Source organism: Sarcophilus harrisii, chromosome 3 (assembly GCF_902635505.1).
Source record: "Sarcophilus harrisii chromosome 3, mSarHar1.11, whole genome shotgun sequence".
In the NCBI taxonomy this organism is placed as follows: Eukaryota; Metazoa; Chordata; class Mammalia; order Dasyuromorphia; family Dasyuridae; genus Sarcophilus; species Sarcophilus harrisii.
The window spans coordinates 1,480,786-1,493,951 of record NC_045428.1 but is presented as its reverse complement, the minus strand read 5'-3'; the positions used below and the strand labels follow the sequence as shown (position 1 = coordinate 1,493,951).

At 62.4% G+C, this 13,166-nt stretch overlaps 1 protein-coding gene across 1 annotated transcript in view; it reads right to left on the bottom strand.

Annotated features, from left to right (window-relative positions):
* Positions 1–13,166, bottom strand: part of ATP2A3 (ATPase sarcoplasmic/endoplasmic reticulum Ca2+ transporting 3) — a 34,653-nt gene that overhangs the window by 16,952 nt on the left and 4,535 nt on the right. Inside the window, exons 3-7 of the mRNA XM_031957384.1 lie at positions 11,744–11,848; positions 11,372–11,510; positions 9,297–9,377; positions 9,035–9,120; positions 8,007–8,471 (exon numbers count right to left, since the gene is read on the bottom strand). Coding sequence (XP_031813244.1) covers positions 8,007–8,471; positions 9,035–9,120; positions 9,297–9,377; positions 11,372–11,510; positions 11,744–11,794 — 822 coding nt within the window. The 5' untranslated portion in view covers positions 11,795–11,848. The remainder of the gene's footprint in view (positions 1–8,006; positions 8,472–9,034; positions 9,121–9,296; positions 9,378–11,371; positions 11,511–11,743; positions 11,849–13,166) is intronic.

The window sequence follows — 13,166 nt, the reverse complement described above, 5'->3', positions numbered from 1 at the left end:
TCAGGGAAGTTGCATTATGCTATAAAGTATCACAGACAACGAAGAAATATCAGAAATGTTTCCAGCAAGTTTCTCTATTAATGGTCTCATTTCTCAAATATTTATTGAGTAGAGAATTGAATCAAATTCATAAAAAAAAGAACCAACTGATAAACGGGCAAAGCACATGAACAGGAAGTTTTCAGGAGAAGAAATCAAAGCTACCTCGAGTCATATGAAAAAAGACTCTAACCCACTAGTGATAAAATGAATGCAAATTAAAACAACTCTGAGGTGCCACCCATCAGAAGTGACAAATGCCGGAAGGGATGAGGGAGAAACGGGCACTCTAATGTTGGTGGAATCATCGTGCTCCAACCATCTGGGAGGACAATTTAGAACTATGACCGAAGGGCTTTAAAACCAACCACAGTCTTGGAGCCAGCAATGCACTCCTAGCTCAGTGTTCCATCTGGGTGGCAAAGAATTAGAACCCCGTGGCTGCCCGTGAGCTGGCGAGTGGCCGAATAAGGGCTGGTGGGTGAAGGTAGTGGGTATACCAAGGGCGTATCTGGAATACCAAGGTAACGTTCCAGGGATCAGATTAAAGGAGAAAGGACCCCCATCTACAAAGCTATTTAGCGCTCCTTTGTGGTGGCGAGGCATCGGGAAATCGGTTAGGGAATGGCTGGCCATGGCATGGCATACGATTGGGAGGGAAAGCTGTTGCAACAGGGAAAATGGGGAGGGGCCTGGCTTCGGGAAGAAAAACCTGGGAAGATTTCTATGAACTGATGCAAAGAGAACTGCAAAGAGCCGGGAGATCCCGTGCACAGGAACAGCAATATTGTCGTGACGCTCCATCATCGGGAACGCCTCGGCCACTCCGATCAAGACGATGACCCGAGATAATTCCAAAGGACCACGATGCAAACGTCCTACCCGCTTCCTGAGAGAGCTGATGGACTCTGAGGCAAATCGAAGCATAGCTTCTCCCTTAATTTTCTGGCGCTTTTTTTTTTTTTTTTTTTGCAATATGGAAATACGGTTTGCATGACTTCACATGTATAATGTATATGATATTATTTGCCTTCTCAGTGGGTGGGGGAGGAGTGGGAGGGAAAGAATCTAGAACTCAAAAAAAGAATGCTAAAAATAAATAAATAAACTTTAAAAAATAAGTGCTTGTGGGAAGAAGGGAAAAAGGAAGGGAAGGAGGGAGGGAGAGAAGGAGAGAGACAGAGAGACATGGACACATAGAAAGAAAACAGAATGCTAAATAAAGAAATACACTCTAGAAGGCAGATGCAGATGGCAAAGAAAGAGGGAAAAAGGAGAGAAAGAAGGAAGGGAGGCAGAGGCAGAGACAGAGAGACAGACAGAAAGACAGAGACAGAGATAGAGACAGAGAGACAGAAATAGATACAGAGAGAGATAGAGACAGAGACAGAGACAGAGAGACAGAAATAGAGGCAGAGACAGAAATAGAGACAGAGATAGGAGTCTATGGGGGTGAAAGGGGCCTCTGGGGGCAGAGGGAGCAGTGGGGCCCCCCCTGCCCTCAGCTGCTCGGCAGGGCCCCGGGCGGGAGCGAGCAGCTGGGTCTCTCCAAGGAGGATGGAAGGAGCGTTTACATTTGTGACAAACAGCCAGGAGGAAGTGGCTGCACATTCATCCATAAACAGGATAGGAGAGCCCTGTCCAAGCCGGCCCAGCTCCCTCCCGGGCGGCTGGCGCGGGGCCAGGCCTCAGACTCCCGGAGAAGCCGCTGGGGCTTCTGCCCTTATAAGGCCGGGAGGAATCCCGTTGTCTCCGGGGAAAAGTCCCGGAGGAAGCGGCTCTGCGCCCGCTCCCCTCCCCGGCACCCCTCGGGCCCTCCCAGCCTTTGTTCATTATTGGATTGGGGACGGAGCCAGAATGCAAAGGTCACCTGTCTCTCGGGTGCCAAGAAGGCTTGGCGCGCTTCCAAGATCCCAGCCTGGGGGCGGGGCAGCCAGGGAGGGCTGGGGGCGGGGGAGCCTGGGACCGCTGGAGGGGGGCAGGGGACGACAGGTGAGTCAGGGGCACCTGGGATACCGGGAGGACCGGCCCCAACAGTTGCTGTGGACAAGGCCGTTGAACCTCCCTTGGCCTGCTGGGGAAAGGGAGGCTCAAGAGGCCGCCCTCCTTGGGGGAGAGGCCGCCCTGGCCCCCACCCGCCCTCCACAGCTTCTCACACCCTCCCCTCCTCTGGTCTGCCCGACCCAACCGGTTCCAGGCCCCTGCTCCATCTGCCCCGGGCCAGGACATCCAGGCTGGTAGAGGGAGGAACCCGGCCCCCAGCCCCCAAACTCAGCCCCCAGGAGGGTCCGGGGCTTCCCTCCTGCTGCCTGTCACAGGCTTCCTGACCCCTTCCGCCTCCTACAGAGGAATCAGTCATTAAGCCAACATGAGCAGGCAAGGGGAGGGAGCCAGAAGGGGCCCTGCCCCCCCCCCCCCAGGTAACGAGGGGCCGGGAGACTGAAGGGACCAGAAGCTTAGGGATCAGCTGGGACCCAGGGCCCAAAGCACCCGAGCCCCGGCCAGGCCCCAGCGGCCAGCCCGTGGCTCCCTCCTGCCCCTTTCCGATCAAGGCCCAGCCCAACGGCCCCCATGGCCTGGCCCTGCCACAGGTGATGGAGAAAGGAGACCAGCAAAAGCGGCAGAGAAGAGGGACAGAGGGGGCCGCTGGGAGCCGAGGAGATGATGAGGAAGATGAGGGAGGGGGCACCCAAGGCATGCGCAGGGAGACGAGGCTGAGCGAGGCAAAGGCGGAGAGCTGAGGCAGGGGGGCTTGGAGACCTCCACAACCTCCCCCAACCCTCCTTCCTACTGGAACAGCTCTGAGCGGGGGCGGGGTGGGGGAGCCTCCTCAAGGCAGCCTCTTTGTGACTCTGAGCACCCCTCACTTTGGGGCTCCCTCCATCTCTCCTGGTTCCGGAGCCAAAAAGGACCAGGCTAATCTCCCTCTCACAGCACAGCCCTGGAGGTTCTCTGAGAAATTTCCCAGGCTCCACACGTCCATTCCTTTCATTGACCCTCATTTGGCTCTAAATCTTGGAGCAACGACTCGGTATAGAAATGTCAGCAACAACAGAAAGAATTGAGGAGATTGAGAGAGGTCGGGAGAAGCTGGAAATAATTTGCTGGGAAAACCCCAAGGAATCAGCAAAGATACTAACGGAGACAATAATGTCAGCAAAGCTGCAGACAACAAAACGAACCCTCAAAGATCAACAGCATTTCTACACGATTACAGCAAAATAAATCCCCCCAAATCAACAGCATTTCCACATGATTACAGTAAAATAAATCCTCAAAAATCAACAGCATTTCTACATGATTACAACAAACCCCTCAAAAATCAACAGCATTTCTACATGATTGCAACAAAACTGAAGAAGCAAAAACAGAAAGGAAAATTCCACTCCAGATGAGTACAAAACATTAGGGGATCGGCTTCTCAAAGCACACACAAGACTTATATAACCGCAGTTACAAAATGCTCCTACAAACAATAATGAACAACTTCAGGAGCTGCCAGGATGGCCCTGGCTCACAGCGAGGCTGTGCCAAGGTGGCAAAAACGACACTGCAACAGCTAATTTTCACTTTAACCTAAACCCATCAAATGACATAACAAAGCTTGATAAAATAACAAGTTCTTTGGAGTTTAAAATTAAAACAAAAGAATATTAATGGAAATGATAGAAAGAAAGAATTGTGAAGGGGGAATAGCACTTCTAGACCTCAAATTATATTATAAAGTAGCAGTCATTAAAACCTGGTATGGATTAAACAATAGCAAAAAGAATAGAGGGCTGGATCAGTGGAACAGAATAAACAAGGATTCAGAAACAACTCAATTGCCCAGTGTTTGATAAAGTGGAAAACATGAATTGCTGAGGGGAAAAAAAAATTGATAAAAAAACAAAAACAAGAACCTGTTGATTAAACTGGAAAGTAATCGGTGACAATTAAGCTCAGCCCAATGCTGTGCACCAGAGTTTTTCCAACAGGGCAGCCAAGGTTGCTTGTCTGCCAGTCATTCAGTCTCAGGCACCTGGAGCCAAAGGCGAGGGCATTCAGGACTAAGATGAGTGACAGAGGGTCAGACCTCCTCCCCCTCCTCTCCCCCCTCCTTTCTTTATTTCTAGGCTTCCAGTTCACTCACTCAGCCCCTTGAGGGATCCCTCCTCTTCACTGAGGAGCCCCAGTGCTGGGGAGGGGGGAGGGGATGAGAAGGGCAGGAGGGGCCGGAAGGGGCAGGGTCTTCCCTTTGGGGCTGAGGTGGAGGGGGTGGCTCTGGCTGAGAGACAAGGTGCAACAGGAAACCACCACAAGCCGCCTGCCAGAAGCTTCTCTCCCATGAGACGGGACATGAGAAGGGCTGAGCGCCTGGTGGAGGAGACCGTAGGCTGCAAAAGCTCGGAGGGGGGATGCGGAGCCTTGCTACCGGGGAAGCAGAGCACGGGCTCGGTTCCCTGACCACAGGAAGTCCGCAAACACCCTGGCAGGGGCCAGACCCTCCCTTTGTTCCCCCAGCTCCCACAGGGAAGGAGTTCCCAGGGACCTGCGTCCGAATCCCACCTCTGACCCTTCCCAGGGGGCGCCCATGAGCTCACTACCTCTCCTGGCCTGACAGCCCAACACCTGCTGTCTCCTGGCAGGGAGCGGCCAGAGGGAGGGACCGAGGGGAGGCAGCTGAGGGATGATGGTGAGGAGGCCTGGGGGGGGGGGGGGACAGAAGGACAGCCCCGTGAGCTTCCTCCCCCAACCCTGGGCCACAATCTCATGGAACATCTGGGAAAGTTCCAGGCGAGCAAATGAATAATTTGTGCAGCCTCAAGCAGGGCACAGAGCTGGGGGATCGGGGACCTGCCGGGAGGGGCTGGGGTCAGAGCTGCCCTTGGGATAGAGAGCAGGACTCTGGCCTCGGCCCCGCCCTCCCCCCCCAGCTCCACCACCGACCTGGTGAAACAGCCCGATGATGGCCCCAGGGGCGTCTGGGCCTCTCTGTGGGACCCAGCGCAGAAGGAGGGAGTTTCCCCAGGGAGTTCCCCTTTCTTCCTTCTGAAGGCACTTGGGGACCACCCAGCCAGCAAACTCGAACTCGGCTTCCCCTGCCTCTGGCACGGGCTCTATCCACTGCGCCACACAGCCAAGCCCCACAGTGCTTTGCTCCGGTTACCGGGGCCCTCCCTCCCTCTGGCAAACCCTCCCCCAGCCCCGTGTTCCCTCCGCCTCGGTGTCCCTGCCCCCTTCGGCCCGACCACTCCCGGCCCACGGACCCCATTCCTCGGGGGGGCTCCCCCTGCCGGGCCCAGGCCCCTGCCTCGCGCCCGCGCCGTCTCCCCCAAAGGCTGAGGGCAGGGCCCGGCCCTGGCCTTTCTCCCCAGCCCAGCTCCTCCTGGGCTCCGGCCGAGATGGGGGAGGTGCTGGGAAGGGGCCCAGGAAATGAGACAAGGGCCTAATGTTATTGTTATTCTTGACTTTGGGCAGAGTTCTCCCTGTGCCAAGGGCAGCCTCGGGCGCTGAGGCGGGAGCCCCGGGGGCACCGAGGGCAGGGGGGGCTCTGGGGGGAGGGGCTCCCTCTGCCTCTCCTGCGAGGTGGCCTCGGTCAGAAAGACACCCTCCCCCACCCCACCCCTGCAGCCTCCAGCTGCCAAGGTCAATATTTAGCAGCTGTCCCCAGAGAGGGAGGGAACCATGCCTTTGGCTCCCGCCCGGGGAACTCCTAGCAGGTAAATAGGGGCCCGGCCTGGCCCGGCCCCAAGAGGAACCGAATGAGCCACGGGGCGGGGCAGGCAGTTAGGTGCCCACAGCCCCCCCCTTCCCGTGCCAGCCGGGCAGGCCAGAAGCCAACAGCCCCGGGGCCGGCCTAGAACAGCCTGGTCCGGCCGGAGCACCCAGGCCGGCTACCAGAGAGCACAGAGTGCACCAGAGCCCGGTGCCCGCCGAGGGGGCCGGCCAGTCCTCAGGGCAAACCCCAGGGCGCCTACCGGAGCTCCTCTGCTCAGCTCCCACAGGGCTTTTAAAGGGGAGTGAGGACGGGCTGGGAGTCACCCTCCAACTCCAGGGCGGCCCAAGGTGTCAGTGCCTGGTGCCCCCAGGAAATGGCCCCCCCAGGTAACAGTCCTGATGCCCCCCAGGAAACAGCCCCGGTGCCTCCCCAGGTAACAGTCCCAGTGCCCCCTAGGAAACGGCCCCGGTGCCCCGTAGGTAATTCCTGGGTCAAACGTTACGTGGTCTATGAGCATCTCCCTCCCCGATCCTGTGGCTGCCCACTGGCCCCGGGACATGGGTAGTACAAACACCGTCCCCGCCAGAGCCCAGCTGTGGGGGCCCCAAAGCCCGGGGCTCGGGGGCCGCCCCCAGTCTCTGTCCCTGCCGGGGAGAGCCCGAGCGGCCAGGGGGCAATGGCCGCCGGGAGGCCTCTGGCCCAGACGTTCTGCAGCCAATCCTTGACTGGCTTCTGCCTCGGAGTCCAAACAGCCTGAGCAGAGGCTCCTTTTGCCTCCACAGACAGGAGCGCACGCCGGGGGGGGCACTAGAAGGTTTCAGGCCTCTCAAGCTGGGGCCCGGACCTCAGGCGCACCAGAGCTCGGGAAGGGGGGCGGCTACCCCGGGTCCATGGGGGTCCTGAGGGGGGCCCGACCACAGGAGCCACGGCCGGGGTCCATCACCAGGGCGACTCACAGAGTGGGAGCCTGGGGGCGCTTGGTGTGAGAATTCTCCAAGCCCCTTCTCCCCAGAGACCCCGGATGGAACGGGGAGACTCCGGCCTCGGGCGCAGGGGAAGCACTTACGGTCCTTCCCTGCGGGGCGACGTGGGGCTGCCGGTGGTCCAGGAGAGGGCCCCAGTCCCGCAGGCTTCTGGGGGCTCTGGGAGGGAGTGACTGCAGGCCCCCGGGGCTGGCAGAGGGGGCCCCCCTCACGTCTGCCCCAGCTCCCGGGGCCGGGGCACGGGCTGGCAAAGGGCCGGACCCCATGTGAGCGATCAGGGGCTGGGGCTGGATTCTTCCCGCCGGCTCTGCACTGTCTCCAGCTCCCCTGAGCTCCCCAGACTGAGCCCCCACTGGGTGATAGCCCTGACTTAGGCACCGTGGGGGGAGACAGAGGAACAAGTCCCCACCCAGAAAACAGCCGGGACTTTTGGATTGCCGGCAGGGAGGGAGTCAAAGGGAGGAATCACATCCCCTCCCCCAAGGGGGGGAGAAGGAACAAGGCCAAATTGGGAAGGGGTCAGGGAACGGCTTCCCCGCACTCAAAGCATGATGGTTATTATCAAGAAAACGTTTGACTCCAGGAAAATATTTGTCACTGAAACATTCTAGTCACGGCCAGGAAGGACACCCCCCCAAAACTAGCCCCTTGGGCCGCCCAAGTCCTGGCCTCCGGCCTCCACCGGGACCCTCACGCTCCTGAGACCACTGAGGGGTGGGTGCCAGTCTCCCAGAGGGGCCCTTAAGGGCCCAGAAAGGCCAGCTGCTCCTCTGAGTGGGCACTTCAAGGGGCTCAGAGACCGCCCTCCCCTCAGGCCCATGAGCTCCCCCCGGAAAGCTCACGGCCAGAAGAGCCTCGGACCCCGAGAGCAGCGGCCCCGCCCCCGTCCCAGGTGCCCACAGCTTTCTGATGGACCAGAAAAGGGCCACAAGCCCAGGGTCCTGGGGAGGGGGGGCAGCAGGGATGAGGTCCTGGGTCCCAGGGATGAGAGTGAGCCCACCGGCCAGCCTGGAGCCCCCCCCTCCACAGCCCACCCAGCCACCCCCCCTACGACCGCCCGGTGCAGCTGCGTCCCTCCTCCAGAGGAGGGCTCCCGCCAGAGACAGACAAGAAGGGGAGGAGGGGGGGGAAGAGGAGGAGGAAGAAGAAGAGGGGGGAGGAGGAGGAGGGGAGCAAGAGGAGGAGGGAGAGGAAGAGGAGGAAGAAGAGGAGGAGGAGGGGAGGAGGAGGAGGATGAGGAGGACGAGGATGAGGAGGCGGGAGCAGGCACAGCGGGGACTCACCCGGGACACGGACATCTGGTTGGTGGTCAGGGTCCCGGTCTTGTCGGAGCAGATGACGGAGGTGCAGCCCAGGGTCTCCACGGAGGGCAGGCTGCGCACGATGGCGTTCTTCTTGGCCATGCGCCGGGTGCCCAGCGCCAGGCAGGTGGTGATGACGGCCGGGAGCCCCTCGGGGATGGCGGCCACGGCCAGGGCCACGGCGATCTTGAAGTAGTAGACGGCCCCGCGGAGCCAGGAGCCTCCGTGCCCGGGGTCGCCGAAGTGGCCGATGTTGATGGCCCAGACGGCCACGCAGATCATGGAGATGACCTTGGACAGCTGCTGGCTGAACTCGTCCAGCTTCTGCTGCAGCGGCGTCTTCTCGGGCTCCGTGGCCACCATCTGGTTGCGGATCTTGCCGATCTCGGTGTAGACGCCGGTGGCCACGACCACACCCACGGCCTTCCCCGAAGCGATGTTGGTGCCCTGGGGGGGAAGGGCTCGGTGACCATGGGGGGGGCACTGCCCGCCGTCAGAGGGGGCTCGCTGAGCAGCCGGCACTGAGCCTGGGGCTCCCCTGACTGGGGGGCGGGAGTGGGGGCTGCGGTTCCTGGCCCAGGTCCGAGTGGGCCCGAGAGGAGCCTGCCCACAGGAGGCGCTCGGCCTGGGCAGCCACGGGCCCTCCTCGGGGCCAGTCACAGACACCTTCCATGGCCGAGCACGGGGGGCGGATGCTCCCCACCTTCCGGCTCTCCCCCGGCGCAGATGGCACCCGCCAGCCCCCAGGCCCAGCCCTCAGCCCCCAGCCCCGCGCTGCCTTTCCCGAGCCACAGCCTCCCCGCTCCACGCCGGAGCCCCGAGGGAGGTCCCCAGCGGCTCTCCTGGTCCCAGGCTCCCAGAGCCTCACAAAGCGGGGACCCCCGTGCTCCTGGGGGCCTCGCACTGAAGGGGCCGCCCCAGACAGGGGGAGGAGCTGGGCGGTCAGGACTGTTCCAGAAGGCTGCCCCCCCCCACTGTACCCGCCCCCCCCCTCCCTGCTGCAGACTCACAGAGAAGAGCATGTTCTTCTTGTCCTGGTTCACAGCGCGGGGGTCGGGGACGGGGTCCGTGTGCTTGAGCACAGACATGGATTCACCTGCACACACACAAGCGCCCCTGAGTCCGAAGCCGGCAGGGGTCCCTCTGCCCGTTTCCCAGAGCGCCCGGCAGGGGGCGGGGCCACGGCCGGCCCTGATCTGCCCCCCAGCAGCAGGAGCAGGGCCCGGAGCCGGACGTCCCGGTGCTCCCCACGCTCCTCCCGGCCGCCCTCACCTGTCAGGATGGACTGGTCGACCCTCAGTGTGGTGGACTTGATCTCAATGAGGCGGATGTCGGCCGGCACCTTGTCCCCAACTGCAGTGGGGGAGGGAGCGAGAAAGGAGCCCGGTCAGGGAGGGAGCCCCGCCCAGGCCTGCCAAGCCCCCCCAATGAGGCCGGGACCCTCCTCTGAGCCCCACGTGACTGGGCCCGGGCACTGGGGGGGGGGAATTTGCCTCCTTGGGCCTCAGAGGTGAGGAGTCTGCACGACCCGGTCAGTCCCAGGCAGCCCCCGAGTCCGGGCGGGCTTTGGGAAGGGAGGCTGGAGCTTGAGAGAGAGGTTAGGGCTGGACAGAGCGGCTGCGGCTCCCGCTCCGAGAGGTGGGCCCTGAGCTGGGGAGCTGTGAGGGAGGAGGGGGAGGAGGAGGGGGAGAGGAGGAGGAGGAAGGGAGAGGAGGGGAAGGAGGAGGGGAGGAGGGGAGGAGGAGGAGGAGGAGGAGAGGAAGAAGAGGAGGAGAAGGAGGAAGAGGAGGGGAGGAGGGGAGGAGGAGGAGGAGGAAGGGAGAGGAGGAGGGGAGGAGAAGGGGAGGAAGAGGAGGAGGAGGAAGAGGGGAGAAGGGGGGAGGAGAAGGAGGAGGGGAAGAAAAGGAGGAGGAGGGGGAGGAGGAGGAGGAAGAGGAGGAGAAGGAGGAAGAGGAGGAAGTCCATGACTGGGCTGGGGACACCCCCTGTGAAGGCTGGGCCCCCTCCTCCCCCCTCCTCCAGCCCAGACCATTCTGGCCCAGGATCCTGCAGGGGAGGGTCAGCAAGGACCCCGCCCGGAACAGGAGTTCTGTCTGCCTCGGGGAGCAGCAGGAAGTCCCCCGTGCCTGCCCCAAACACCGGCCTTGGGAGCCCCCAAAGGGAGGGAGATCAGAGGACAAAGGACCGGGCCTAGGAGGGGCCGACAGTCTGGCTCTGACAGAGGAGGAAACTGAGGCAGCGGGGGCAGGGCCGGCCCTGGCTCCTTGGCACCCTCGGCCATGAATAGCTGGGGGGGTGGGGGGGGGCCCACGTTTTCCTCTTTCAGACTCAAACAGCTCGGCTCGGGTCACGCTCGGGGCCGCGGCTGAGTCAAGGCAGTGGAAAATGTGAGCCGGCCCCGGATCCGGGAAGGCGCAGGAAGCGGCCACGCGGCCGTCGCCACAGCAAACACTTTCCCACAGTCCTCCGGGGGCTTCTCCTGGGGAGCTGGGGCCGGCCGGCGGGGGAGGGGAGGCAGGAAGTGGCATGGGGGAGGGGGGAGCTGGGCGCCCGCCCAGCCAGGGCACCTCTGCCCGCCGCCCCCGAGGCCGCCGAGGAGTGGGACCAGCCTGCAGGGGCAGGCCCAAGAAGCCTTCGGGCCCTCCCCCACCGTGCCAGCTCCTGCCCCAGGCCGGGGGGGGGCCAGGACACTGTGCGGCCCTGGCAGGGGCTCCAGACTAGGGCAGGACCAGGGAGCGCCCGGCCCGGGGCGGGGGGGCTGTGGAATACTGGGCGGCCACGGGCCCCAAGCCCACCCTGGCGCCCAGCACAGGCCGAGGCTCCTGGCCGCCACCGCGGGCCCGGCCCGAGCTCCTCCAGCTGGAGCAGACCCAGAGTCGGGCCTTGGCTGGGGCGAGCCCCGGACCCTCGGCCCTGCCGGCCCGCCCCGCTCTTCCTGCCGGCCCAGGAGCTCTGCAGCCGGCCCAGAACTGCGCTTCCCGGCGAGCCCGACACAGCCAGGGGCCGGGCAGGGCCGAGGGTCGGCCCCCGGAAGCTCGAAGCCTCCTTACTGGGGAGCGATGGAGCCCGGCCTCCCTCAGCCCCCATGACCCCCGTAACTCACCCCGGGGCAAATCTGAAGCTGCTCTGTGGGGGAACTTGGGGTCCCTGCTGTACCCCAAGCCTGCAGGGACCCTGTCTGCAAGCACACTGTGCCCCATCCAGGAACCCCCCACAGCGCACTGTGCCCCCGTGTCCCAGCAGATACACACTGTGCCCCCCGTGCCCCTCCCCCACACTGTGCCCCCGTGCCCCTCCCCCACACATTGTGCACAGTATATGTACGCCCTGCCCCCCCCGGCCCCCACCTGCCACCTCCACAATGTCCCCGGGGACAATGTCGCGGGCCCGGATCCTCTGCACGCCCTTGCGGTCCATGCGGATCACCTTGCCCATCTCCGGCTCGTACTCCTTCAGAGCCTCGATGGCACTTTCTGCGTTTCTCTCCTGCCGGCATAGGCAGGCTCCAGTCAGCACGCGAGGGGGGCCGGGGGGGCTGGGGCTCAGGGAAGGCTAGCGGAAGTGCAAGGGCTGCACCGGCTGCTCCAGGGTGAGCTCGGGGCAGCACTAGGGGCGGGGAGGGAAGCCATGTCCCGGGACAAAGGCCCCCAATATCCCGGGGTGCTCTGGGCCTCTTGGGGGACACAGCCGGGTGTGACCTCAGTCCACCACGTACCCACCTGCCAGACCCCCACCACAGCGTTGGCGATGAGAATGAGCACGATCACCATCGGCTCCACGAAGGCCGTTACGGTCTCCTCGCCCTCCTCAAACCAGGCCAGGACCTGCAGAAACAGAAGCGGGGCACGGGGGAGCGGGAGGCGGGGGGCAAGCCCCTTCGGGAGAGAATGGCCGTGGGACAAAGGAGCCCCCCGCCTTTCATCTGCTGACCCGCCACCTGACCACGGGCCTTCCTTCTCTGGGTCTTAGCCCGTGGGGTCTCTGAGCCCCCGCCCCCAGTCGGGACTCTTCCCGGGCACTTTGTCTAGCACCACGTCATTTCCTCAGTTTCCCCATCTGTCAGATGGAAGTGATAAAGCTTGGACCAGCCTGGCACCCTTCAGGTTTGATCTTGATGTAAGCCATCCCCTGGGGTCAGTGCCCCTAAGGTCCCTCCCCAGTGGCTCCCAGCAGGCCTTGCCCTCGGGCTCCCACACCGCTCCTGGGGACCAGGGACAAGCACCCAGAGGGAGGAGGGAGGAATCCCAAGGACGGAAGAGGTGCAAGATCATGAGAAAGGCAGCTGCTAAGCTGGGCCCCAGCTGACCCCCCGCAGTGAGGGAAGGGACGCTTGACCCACACAACGCACTGTGAGGGAGATCAGGAGACCAGCAGACATCCAGAGAGCCCCCCGGGACAGCCAGAGAGCCCCCGGGACAGCCAGAGAGCACCTGGGACAGCCAGAGAGCACCTGGGACAGCCAGAGAGCCCCCCAGGACAGCCAGAGAACCCCCCGGGACAGCCAGAGAACCCCCCGGGACAGCCAGAGAGCTGCCACAGGCGATTAGAGCAGCCTAGGGGAGCTTCATGGAGGAAGTGGCCTGGGGAGATGAGACAGGTAGAGACCCCAGAGAGCAGCCTCCTGAAGCTCAGGAATGCCAGGGCTGGGAGGGATCTCTGGGCTCCAAGTTGATCCCCCAAGGGCAGAGAGGGGCTGGCAGGGGGGTGGGGGGGTGGGAATCAGAGCCCAGGGAAATTCAGAGTTGCTGAAGGTCAGAAAGCAAAAGAAAGGCCAGGCTGGAATAAAAGTCAAATGTCCCAGTACACCCGGGGAGGGCGGCCCAGACTCCAGGTCTCCCCAGGCCTCCCCAGGCCTCGTGAAGTCAGGAAAGGGAGAGGAAGGGGCTTCCCCAGGCCAGGCAGCCCGCAGCTGACTGTGGCCACCAGGTGGGATGCCACGAATCCCTCGCCGCCTGCTAGTACAATACTGGGGGGAGGGGAGGAGAGGGTGCCAGTCCTGGGGTCAGCACGCAGACTACGGGAGATGGGGAAGGGGAGTCTCAAAGGTCAGCTAATCCCATCCCTTGCTTTAACAGAGGAGAAACCTGAAGTTCAAAAAAGGGAAGTAACTTGTTCAAAGTCTCACGGGGATCAAGTGACAGA